The sequence below is a fragment of the Dendrobates tinctorius genome, unplaced genomic scaffold, assembly GCF_039654945.1.
Source record: "Dendrobates tinctorius isolate UK_male_01 unplaced genomic scaffold, ASM3965494v1 ptg000154l, whole genome shotgun sequence".
NCBI classification, from domain to species: Eukaryota; Metazoa; Chordata; class Amphibia; order Anura; family Dendrobatidae; genus Dendrobates; species Dendrobates tinctorius.
In genome coordinates, this window is record NW_027361821.1 from 22561962 (window position 1) to 22574517 (window position 12556).

General features: G+C 50.5%; 1 protein-coding gene across 1 annotated transcript in view; it reads left to right on the top strand.

Moving 5' to 3' along the window:
* Nucleotides 1-12556, top strand: part of ALG13 (ALG13 UDP-N-acetylglucosaminyltransferase subunit) — a 198163-nt gene that overhangs the window by 110585 nt on the left and 75022 nt on the right. Inside the window, exons 13-15 of the mRNA XM_073547540.1 lie at nucleotides 1210-1384; nucleotides 2629-2704; nucleotides 3436-3544. Coding sequence (XP_073403641.1) covers nucleotides 1210-1384; nucleotides 2629-2704; nucleotides 3436-3544 — 360 coding nt within the window. The remainder of the gene's footprint in view (nucleotides 1-1209; nucleotides 1385-2628; nucleotides 2705-3435; nucleotides 3545-12556) is intronic.

Below are 12556 nucleotides of genomic sequence, written 5' to 3' on the forward strand. Positions count from 1 at the left end.
GATGGATTCGTTTAACTATTCAGGAGGCCTATCGCATCAGAGGGGCGCCAGTTCCATCAGGGATCAAAGCGCACTCTACTCGGCCAATGGGCGCCTCTTGGGCGCTTCGGCATCAGGCTTCGGCGGAACAGGTATGCAAGGCAGAGACCTGGTCCAGCCTGCACACATTTACTAAACATTACAGTATCCATACTCGGCCTTCAGCAGATGCGAGCCTAGGTAGAAGGATTCTCCAAGCAGCAGTGGCGCACCTTTGAACAAAGAGGTGCATGCAGCTTGGATCGGTGAGTCAATCTCTCACCCAGGGACTGCTTTAGGATGTCCCACAGTACCTGTGTCCCCCAATGAGACGGAGAAACATGGATTTTTGTGAGTATTCACCGTAAAATCCTTTTCTCCGAGACGCTCATTGGGGGACACAACACCCACCCTGTTAGCCAAGTTGGCTCTAGTTTATTTAATATGTATTTTGTGAATGTCAGGGTGTTTTTTTCTTTGCCAGACATATTATTTTTCTGCTTTAAGGCTGATTGTTATTGTTCTCCTACTGCTTTTGCACTAAACTGGCTTTCGCCCGCAATCAGGGTGAGGGTGTATATGGCGGGGGAGGAGCTAACCTTGTGGTGTTTGCCTAGTGTCAGCCTCCAGATGGCGGTAGCATACACCCACAGTACCTGTGTCCCCACAGTACCTGTGTCCCCAATGAGCGTCTCGGAGAAAAGGATTTTACTGTGAGTACTCACAAAAATCCATGTTTCTATTTTATTTGTATTTCACGTATAGTTCTTTCATTCTGCTTCAATTATTATGGTATCTACTATCTAGGTGGTATGCTCTGAATGTTCTACTATCTAGGTGGTATGCTCTGAATGTAATACTTGAATTTAATTCTTAAGTGAGATTTCACACTGCTTCTGTCCAGGTTAAAGTATGTGATCAACTAAATTGGCTCAATAGGGTAGGAAGAGTTCTTGTTACCACTGAATATATCCTAGAGAGAATAAGACTCAAATCAGGAAGAATAACAATATTTTCAGTTCACAACATATGAATACAGTAAAAAAAATATAAAATTAAAAAAATTGCAATTGCTACAAATCCCTCTTAGCACAAAACTTGATGTACAGGGTATAGGTAAACTTGTTTCTCTTTACAATTAAGTTTTAAAGTAGCACATTGGATAGGTTTTTTTTTTTTTTTTTTTTGCAGCTGTCCTCTACGAATGTCTATACAGAGATGTGTTTGGAGTAGACGAGCGAGAGTTGATTGCTGCCGTTGAGCTCTTTCGAAGTGGGACAAAAAAAAATCGAAATAGTGCATCGACTGGCAGTGAAGATGCAAATTATGACTGCACTGCAGAACATAGCAAGTCATCTGATGGCAGGTATATATATATTTTGTTTTAATGAGCAGTATAATTATAGTGAAAACACAATGTAGCTGTTTATATGTTACAAGGAACTGTAGCCTACTTTTGTCCTGATGCAATTCAGGAAAACACTACAGCTAAGTATTGGGGAAATTTGTATAATTGACAGTAGATTTGGATTCCCATTTTTTGTGTTTGGATAAAATGGCAGCATGCAATGTCCCATGGAGCATAACTAAACAGCCATAAAATCAAATCTTATGTCAAGGTGAAAAGTCAAGAATGCTGTTTGGTACTCGTAAAGATTGATACCTATTAATTTAGAAAAAAGAACACCGACAAAAAACACCAAGAGGACAGCTTGACTTCTCAGCACGGGATGTGGGGTGCGCCTGCAAGGGTTAATTTATCTCCTCTCACTCAATCCAGCGGTCAACCTATGTTTTTAGCTATAAAGTGAGCATAAATAACACCCCGACAGTACACACAACTGCGTGCTACCATCACTCCTCAAACAAGGTGGAGTCCTCAAAATGTTACTATCAGACAATCAAAAAGTCATACACTCTCTGAAAGGCTATGGATTTTTTAGAGTAGATCAAACTTGCCAAAGATTTTAAGCTTTAATATAAAAAATACAGTGCTTACAATAAGATATAAAACGTCATACATATGCAAAAGAGTTATAAAATAAAAAGGGATAAATAACAAATGCCTAAACTTTTCTGTCTGTTATCTTCTGTTTCCTTGAGAGAACTGAATTATGGTCACATCAGCCTCCTAGGCAGCCCCCACAAGTGAACAACTACTTTTGTGCCACCCAGCTTTTTGCAGTCTTGCCCATAGGCTCATATTTCCAGGCTGACCCGAATTGGCCCATTTAAAAGTTGCTGTTTGTGAATGGACAATGGGCTAAGTTGTGGCATTTCAAATATCCTGTCCCCCCCCCCCCCCCCCCCATCCTCTTTTCTCTATACAGTCAATAGAACTATTCTGCCCAGTTACAAACCTTTTTCTAGCTCCTGTTGAAGCTCCTCATATTTGCCACCTCTTAGTATTCTCCTTGGAGACCCCCCCCCTACCTTGTGGTTGAGTTCCTCCCTTAAGTGTAGGCATATGTTATGTCCTTTTGTCTTAGAGATGATCATGCGAATACAACATTATTAGTTATTTTACTGACATTATACTTTCCCTTACAATAATATACTTCCTTCACAATGGCCTTTAACTACTTTTATTAAAACCACATTTCTTTTTAGAAGAGAAGAATGGGAGAAAAGAGATGTTGACAATACAGTGGAAGAGAAAACTAGTCAAAGTGCAGAGGAAGTAAAGGTTGGTGTGTGTAGATATGTTATCTTCTATAGATTACAATATTGTATTCAAAGAGGATTTGTCAAATATAAACCATTCTGTGCAAAAGTTTTAGGTAGATGTGCGTGTTAAAAAAACAAACTGCAAATTAATAATTCTTTTGAAAAGTGTTAATAGTGTTTGCTTTGTTAAAAAGTAAAGTGATTTTGAACAAAAGAAAATCAATTCAATATTTGGTGTGACCACCTTATCAAAACAACATCAAAGCATCAGTTCTTCTAGATGCACTTCCACATAGTTTTTGAAAACATTGTGCAGGGAGGCTGTTCCAAATATCTTGAATAATCACAGACCTTCCATGAATGTAGGCCTACTCAAGTTCTTCTGTCTTTAAAAGGAATCTGATACACCCTGGGACTTTTTTAAACTATTAATATGGGCATACAGATGATAGAATGTTTAAACTAGTCATAACTGTATGCCCATATCTTCAGTCTTGTAGAGAATTAGTCTTATTTTGTCTGCTAATGACTTTCCTGGCTCTGGGGTGAGCAGAGCCTTGAAGAAAACTCTGCCTCCGGTCTTGGTCTTCATTTGCTTACCACGACAGCCTCTCATCAGTGTCAGTGCCCTGTGACCTGTATTGGTGGTCAAATATCAGAAGACTGACAGTCACACAAACCAACTCTACACAGCAATTTCCTGATGAACAGTTTTTATTTGTCTGTTAAAAATGGCATTTTGTTCTTTAGTCAGCAGAAAACCCAAACAAGATGCCATTCCCTTACAAGGTTTTAAAGGCACTTGATCCAGAGATATACAGGAATGTAGAATTTGATGTGTGGCTGGACAGCAGAAAAGGTAAGACAACTACAACATGTCTGATTTTTAACTTATTTTTCTGCTATATGACATTGACCTGAATGGCAATGCCACAGTTCACTTTCTCTTGTCGTATATTGATGTCTTAGAGGGGTTTCCCATTTGGGCAGAGAAGAGAGCTGAGCAATGTGTGACTGGCATGTAATACTACATATATTCAGCCTCCCATGACAGCACCATGAGTGAGGGGATCCGCCCTTCAAGGACAGGAAACCTACAGACATAAATGGGCAGCACCTCTCCCACTTATTAGTTTGTTTCCTGTCCTTGACTGGTGGACCTTTTCTCCTTCGCCTCATTGGGGGACACAGGACTGTGGGTGTATGCTACTGCCGCCAGGAGGCTGACATTAAGTGAATTAAAAAAAGGTTAGCTCCTCCTCCGCAGTATACACCCTCGCCTCGGTTGCAGGCGAAACCAGTTCATGCTTGGTGTCCTAGGAGGCACACACGTCTGGTCTTTCTCCCGACTTTTTTTTTTTTTTTCTGTTTTTCCATGAAGATGAGACGGGGTCCGTCGCCCCTATTGAAAGGGTCCGATCTCCCCAAGCCAACAACGGGCGAGCACGTGGAGTGTCACCTCCATGTATCCTCTCCCGCAACGTGGGACATGATGCCGGACTCAGCCCTGACCACCCTAAGGTATTGAAACCCTAGGCTGTACAGAGGCACAAGTAAAGTCCGTGCGGCCCCCACTGCACCACCAATGCAAAGACTGCGGTGGTGGAAGGAGGCCAACGGTCTCTCTCCAATCTTCCCTCCAAGGGACGAGAGTTAGGGTGCCTGCACCGTCCTTGATTTTTTTTTTTTTTTTTGCAGCCCCCCCCCTTCCCCAGCCTGAGGATCAACTGGAGCTTCCAGGGGTGAGGCGCGGAATGAGGTGGGCTGGGAGGGCTCCTGTAGATCCCTGGAGTCGGCATAGCCGGTGGCCTCATTTTTTCTCAATTTTTTTTTTTCTGGCCACATCCCCGGGCTTCCGCACAGCTGTGGCAATCGGCAGCGGATTTCCTGCCCAGGTACCTGTTTCTGGCGATCCTGGGTCCGGGCGGGCGCCGAAAATTTAGTCCCCTGCTTCTGCCGGAGCTAGGCTGTGGGCAGAAGCTCTGCCCCCATGATGTCATCAGCAGTCTCCTCATCTTCCAGTGGGCCAACCCACACGCCAAGGTGCACTTTTTTAAAAAAGGAGCAGCTGTTTGGCAGGCTGGACGCCTAAGGGGATCCAGGACTGGGGACACAGGACTGGGGTAAGTGCTACCCCTGAAGGAGGAAGGCCACCCTTTGTTTTTTCCCAGAGGCTAAGCTTTTTTTTTCACCCCCCCCCCCCCACTGCAGGCATATCACCTAACAGGGCCACTATGTCCAGAAAGGTTAAGACGCACATGTTTCTGTGCGTTGCGTGCACCTCCTGTCGGTCTGCCTTCCCACATGCACAAAGTAAGCAAATTTGTGAAGCTTGTGATACCGAACGTGCCCAGGAGCCCTCCCTTGTGACAGAGCCCAGTGTATCTAGCCCCCCAGAATGGGCCCTTTTTCTGTCGCAGTCCATGGCATCGCTTACGAGAGCAATCGAGTCCCTTCGAGCCGCAGATAGGGGCAGGGATAGCAGTTCGCCTGTCTTAGAGGGGTCCTCCACCTCACAGGAGCCTCCGGCCTGCAGGGGCCACTCTCACACTAGGCAGACACAGGGGAAACTGACCCACACAGCGTCTCCCGGTCTGTCCGGTGCCTTGGCATCCATGAGCTCTGCCTTGCGCTCTCCCTCGCCAGTCGTCGATAATGAGCAAAGTTCAGATTACGACTCGGACGAGCCCCTTGACTTAGTTACTCCGGATTACCAGGAAACAGTGGACAGCCTTATCGAAGCCGTCAACCAGACCCTGGGGATTGATAATGAATCCAACCTGGCTTCAGGGCACAAGGTGTCATTAAAGCGGGTTAAGCGGCCGCATAGAGTATTTGCTACTCACCCAGAGTTTGACGATATAGTACAACGACACAGGGAATGGCCAGACAAGCATTTCTCAGGCCAGAAAGCGCTCGAGGCAAGATACCCATTTGCCCTTGATCTCCGTAAAACGTGAGCAGAATCCCAGACGGTAGATGCACACATGTCGCGCTTGGCCTCGAAGACCCTATTGTCCATACCTAATGGTTCCTCTATCAAGGATCCCACTAACCATTTCAGAGAGATCGTGGCTCGCTCAGTATTTGAGGCATCAGGTTCAGCTCTCTCTCCCTTGTTTGCAGCAACTTGGGTAGCCAAGGTCATGGTTTCTTGGTTAAAATCAATAAACAGAGCCTTGTAGGGTATGTACCTGACTGTGGAAGTAGCAGAGATGGCTAATCAGATTGCGTTGACCGCAGACTATTTGATTAATTCCTCTTTGAATGCACTCGCTGCCGCAAACGCAATTTCTATTAGGAGATCTCTGTGGTTGAGAACTTGGCATGCAGATTCAACCTCCAAGAAGTCCTTAACTTCTTTACCTTATCAGGGCGGCCGCCTATTCGGTGAGAAGTTAGACCAGCTTATCTCTGACTCCACAGGGGGCAAGAGCGGTTTTCTCCCTCAGCAGAGGCTTAAACAGCCTTTTCGTCACCAGCTTCAGACACTGTTTCGGTCCTTTCGCAACCCCGGGTGGGATGTGGCAACCAACCCCACTGTTTCAGGTCGCCCCCAGCCAGGACAGGGATCGTCAAGTCTCATATAGAGCCAACCCATTGGGGAGAATGCAATCCCGACAGCCCAGATCAAGGTGACCTAGGTCCCAAAGATCTTCAGCCAAATGACTCGAGGCAGGTTCCGGGTGACACCAGCAGAGTAGGAGGTTGCCTACTCTGGTTTCGCAATGTCTGGCTCTCCATTGCACATGAGTAAGAGAGATGGTATCCTCGGGGTACAAGTTAGACTTTGTCAAGCACCCCCCAAGACAATTTTTTCTTTCTCGCCCTCGCAAAATGGAAACCCGGGCACGGGCCTTGTTCAAGGCCATCGAATTGCTCCAGCAAAATGGTGTTATTCCTGTACCGGAAAACGAAAGATTTCAGGGTTTCTATTCCAATCTGGTCACGGTCCCCAAAAAGGACAGGTCTGTCAGACCCATTCTGGACCTAAAGCTTCTGAACAGATTTGTCCGGGTCAGACCTTTTCCGGATGGAGTCTCTCCGCTCAGTCATATCGGCCATAGGACTGGGAGAATATTTGGCCTCTATCGATATCCAAGACGTGTACCTGCACATCCCCATTTTCCCTCCGCATCAGAAGTTTCTACGCTTCGCTATCAACGGCCTACACCTTCAGTTCGCAGCCCTCCCCTTCGGACTAGCTTACTGCCCCCAGAGTGTTCAGAAAAGTCATGGCGGTCGTCATGGCCATTCTCCTGGGGCATAGTCGTCTTGCCTTACTTGGACGACCTCTTGGTCAAGGGCCCTTCATATCGAGCATGCAAGGAGAGCGTCAGCATCACGCTAGATACTCTTTCCTGGTTAGGGTGGTTGGCCAACCTGAGCAAATCATCCCCTGTTCCAGCTCAGAGGATTTCCTTTTTAGGGATCATCTTCGACACCTCCCGAGGGTTGGTAGTTCTCCCTCGGGACAAGGCCCTAGCTCTCCAGCAGGGAGTCCAGGTACTTTGCCAACCAGTCCCTCATACCGTTAAATTTTTGCATGAGGGTCTTAGGGAAAATGGTGGCAGCAATGGAAGCAATTCTATTTGCCCAACTCCATCTTCGCCCCCTACAGCATGCCCTCTTGGCATCATGGGACAAGAACCCATTTACACTCGACCACCGGTGCTGGTTGTCTGCGCAGGTCAGACAGAGTCGGGTGTTGGACAATCAGTTCCTCCCTTTTTCAGGGGTAGCCTTTTCCCCCAGACCATTGGTTGGTGGTCACAACTGACGTCAGTCTCCTCAGCTGGGGAGCATTTTTTTGCCATCACACGACCCAGGGACGGTGGTCGCCACAGGAGGCACGCCTCCCGATCAACTTGTTAGAGATACAAGCGATCCGGCTGGCTCTGCAACATTTTCATAATCTTCTAGCTGGCCATCCTGTTCGGATTCAATCAGCAACGCCACGGCCGTGGCTTACATAAATTAGGGGGGCACCCGCAGCAGGGCAGTCATGCATGAGGTAGGGCATGTCCTTCACTGGGCCGAGAGAAACCACTTGGTGATATCGGCAGTCCACATCCCGGGCGTAAAGAACTGGACGGCAGACTTTCTCAGCCGGAGGGTCTTGCGTCCAGGGAATGGTCACTGCACCCCGAGGTCTTCCGGCAGATTTGCCAACATTGGAGAGTGCCGGATGTGGACCTGATAGCCTACAGGGTGAATGCCAAGGTACCCACATTTGTCGCTCGGTCCCGGGACCCACAGGCAATCGCCGTGGATGCGTTGGTTCTGCCATGGAACCAGTTTCTCCTCCAATACCTATTTCCCCCGCTGCCACTACTTCTGAGGGTCATCAAGAATATCAAGGCAGAAGGGGTTCCAGTGATTCTGCTGGCCCCAGACTGGCCTCGTCTGGTGTGGTACGCAGACCTGGTGCAGCTACTCGCCGACGTTCCCTGGCGGCTGCCAGAGCGCCCAGACCTACTTTCCCAGGACCCGATCTTTCACCCAAACTCAGGGGCCCCATGTTTGACGGCTTGGCCATTGAATCTTGGATTCTGACCCAGGCTGGGTTTGGACGCAAGGTGGTTGCTACAATCGTTAGCGCCCGGAAGTCCGCCTCAGCACGTATTTACCACGACACCTGGAAGGTTTTCTTCACATGGTGTACGGACCACGGTTGTTCTCCACTGAGATTCTCTATTCCCAATGTCTTGGCCTTTCTTCAGTCTGGCTTGGACTCGGGTTTAGCTCCAAGTTCCCTCAGGAGGCAGATATCTGCCTTATCCTTTCTATTCCAGCGCAGGATTGCTTCCAAGCTGCAGTTAAAGACCTTCATCCATGGTGTCTCGCACTTGGTAACCCCCATAGAACCCCTCTGGATGCCTGGGACCTTAACCTGGTCCTAGGTGTTCTCCAGGAAGCTCCTTTCGAACCACTCCAAGATGTCTCTTTGACATACCTTTCCTGGAAGTTGGTGTTCCTTGTAGCGATAACATCAATCAGGCCGGTCTTGGGGCTGGCAGCTCTATCTTGCCGAGTTGCGTTCCTGATATTTCACAAGGATAAGGTGGTCCTCAGGCCAGCTCCCCCTTTACTGCCAAAGGTTTCCTCATTTCACGTTAATGAGGACATTGTCTTGCCCTCTTATTGCCCAGCACCGGTACACCGTGTGGAAAAGGCTCTTCATACGTTGGATCTGAGAGCTCTCAGGAGGTACGTGTCACGGACGGCATCCTTTCGTCAGACATGCTGTTTGTGCTCCCCGAGGGTGCAGGAAGGGACTTGCTGTCTCAAGATCGACCATAGCCAGGTGGATTCGGCTGACGATTCAGGAATCCTACTAAATCAGAGGCGCAGCTGTTCCAGCAGGGATCAGAGCGCAGTGGGTGCTTCTTGGGCTCTTCAGCACCAGGCATCGGGGGAGCAGGGTATACAAGGCCGCAACCTGGTCCAGCCTGCACACATTCTCCAAACATTACAATGTCCATACTCAGGCGTCGGCAGATGCAAGCCTGGGTAGAAGGATTCTCCAAGCAGCGGTGGCGCACCTTTACACAGGAGGTGCATGTAGCTTGAACCGGTGAGTCTAATTCCCACCCAGGGACTGCTTTGGGACATCACACAGTCCTGTGTCCCCCAATGAGGCAAAGGAGAAACATGGATTTTCTCCTTCGTCTCATTGGGGGACACAGAGACTGTGGGTGTGTGCTTCTGCCGTCTGGAGGCTGACACTAAGTATACAAAAAAAGAGTTAGCTCCTCCTCCGCCGCATACACCCTCGCCCCCAGACCGGGCGTAACTCAGTTTTTTGCTTAGTGTCTGATGGAGGCACACGCAGTCTGGAGCTCCAGACTAGATTTTTTTTTTTTTGGTCTCTTTCTATGAAGATAAGATAGGGGCGACGGATCCTATAGAGAGGGTCCGATCTCCCCAAATCATCAACGGGCGACCACGTGTGAGTAGCCCTCCACGTGTTTTCTCTCCCGCACCGAGGGACACATCTGGGACTTTTCCCCAGACAACCATTTTTCTTTGTTATTTTTCTAAAGAGGTGGCAACGCATCCTGATAAAAGGATTCGGTTCCCCATGAACCCCAGCGGGCGAGCACGTGTGAGTGATCCTCCACGTTGTTACTCTCCTGCAACGTGGGAATGCATTAATGCCCCGACCACCCCTAGGTAGGACACCAGGGGTGGTCCTGGAGGCGCAGGTGAGCCAAGGGAGCGAAGCGTCGAAGACTGGTGCAGTAGCCTCCCCCTCCCGGCCCAGGGATGGGGTTGAGAGCACCACAAGCCCACGGCGCAGAAGCCACAGGGGGGAGGCCCGGCTCACCTCTCTTGTTGATGGGCGTGGAGTGTAGCCAGAGCCCCGTCGGCGGCCGCGCTGTATGGTGAGGCCCGAGCCGCCCGCCCGCCGGCCGACTTCCGGGGGTAGCCGGAAGCCCCGCCCACTAACTTCCGGGGGCGGAGAGCGGCAGGCGCGCTCAGTTACCGGGGAGCTCCCGCCCTCCTCCCTCGAACGCCGCACGTGTAGTGCGGCCAGCGGCGGCCGCGGTCCCCGCTGTATGGGGAGGTCCGGAGTTCCGCGCGCCCGCCCGCCGACTTCCGGGGGTAGCCGGAAGTCCCGCCCACTAACTTCCGGCGGCGGAGAGCGGCGGGCGCGCACAGACACCCCCCTCCCTCTCCTCATTTCCTCGCAAAGTGCGGCCGGAAGCTGCCGCCTATCTCCCGGAGTGCGCCGCAAGTGCCCCGACGAGTAACGCCGCACGCCCCGTGGAAGAGACGCAAGGTGGACATTACCGGTGGGTGAGTGCAACCCCGTTTCGAGTGCCGCATTAGTGGTCAAGGAAGGGGTTATCCTCCTCCTCCTACCCTACCCTGCAATATGTCTGGCAAAGGGAAAGCTCATTCTCTCCTATATGCTGTTTGCGTTTTCTGTGGGGTCAGGCTGCCTAAGGCGCAGCCAGATAAATTTTGTGAAGCCTGCGAGTCGGAGCGAGCCCAGGAGCCCCCCATTGTTGCAGAGCCCAGAAGTCAGGACCCCCCAGAATGGGTGGTGTCTTTATCACACTCTGATGTCCCTTACAAGGGCAATTGAGTCTCTTCGAGGCCCGGGCAGGGACAAGGATGGTGGTCTGTCAGCGGAAGGCAGCTCGTCCACGTCTCAGGACCCTCCGACCGTTAGAGGCCGCTCCAGCACCAGACAAGCTCTTAGCAAAAGAGCTCGTTCCCCGTCGGCCGGACCCTCTGGGGTTTCGGCGGCGGGTATTAGGGCATCTCGTTCCCCGTCGCCGAGCTCGGGAAGCGAGCAGGATGAGGGCGAGGAGGAGGGAGAGGAGGCCTGGAATCCAGAAAGCCTGGGATACCAAGACTCGGTGGACAGCCTCATTGAGGCAGTCAACCAGACTTTAGAGATCGAGGACGATGTGTCCACGGCCTCAGGTCACAAGGTCTCCTTCAAGAAGACCAGGCGACCGCATAGAAGGTTTGCCACACATCCGGAGTTCGAGGAGCTAGTCCAGAAACATAGGGAACACCCGGATAAGCGTTTTGCAATGCAAAAAGCGCTGCAAGCGAAGTAACCGTTTCCTCCTGAACTCCATAAAGGATGGGTGGAGTCACCAGTAGTGGACCCACCGGTATCACGTTTGGCGTCAAGATCACTATTGTCGATACCCAGCGGTTCTTCTATCAAGGACCCAACTGATCGCCTTATAGAGGGGCTTGCCCGCTCAGTGTATGAGGCAGCGGGGTCGGCCCTGGCCCCCTCCTTTGCGGCTACTTGGGTGGCTAAGGCCATGGTTTCATGGGCAGACGCTCTGCATAATGCCCTCCAGGACAGAGATCTGCCTGCGGAGGTCTTGGAGGTTACAAATCAGATATCAGGGGCAAGTGATTTTCTCGTCAGCGCCTCTCTGGACGCGGCCGAGTGTTCTGCTGTGGCAGCAGCAAATGCGATCGCCGTTAGGCGAGCATTATGGCTGAGATTATGGAAAGCGGATTCTATCTCCAAAAAATCCTTGACCTCATTGCCTTTTCAGGGCAATCGGTTGTTCGGTGAGAAGCTTGATAAGCTTATCTCAGAAGCCACGGGGGGGAGGAGTAGTTTCCTCCCGCAGCAGAGGACTTGGCCAGCATTCAGGCAGACACAGAGGCGTTTTCGGCCCTTTCGTAACCCCTGGAGGGGGACTTCGGCCAGAGCATCCACCTCCGCAAATGATGGTCAGATTAGGGAAAGGCAAATCTCTTATAGAGCCAATCCGCTGGGCAGAGGCCGAGGCCGTTTGCCCAGAACGAGGGGAGCCAGATCCCAAAAGCCTCCAGCAAAATGACTCGAGGCGCTTCGTACCTACGGACGACAGGGTGGGCGGACGCCTACTAAAGTTCAGCCACGTTTGGGTCGCAGTGGCACGCGACGCCTGGGTGGCAGAACTGATATCGTCCGGGTACAAGATAGAGTTTGTCGGACTCCCGCCACGGCGATTCTTTCATTCCCGGTTTTCCGGAACAGGATCGCAGGCAGAGGGTTTGTTACAGGCCATAATGACGCTACAGCGCAACGGGGTCATTGTCCCAGTGCCGAAAAGCGAAGAGGCACAAGGTTTTTACTCCAACCTGTTTTCGGTCCCCAAAAGAGACGGGACAGTAAGGCCAGTACTAGATCTAAAAATCCTGAACAAATTCATCAGTCAGGCGGTTCCGGATGGAATCCCTCCGTTCGGTCATTGCAGCCATGGATCCAGGGGAGTTCCTGGCCTCGATCGATGTGCAGGATGCATATCTGCACATTCCGATTTTTTCCTCCACACCAGAGGTTCCTGCGTTTTGCGATCGGAGGGCGACATTTTCAATTTGTTGCTCTGCCTTTCGGTCT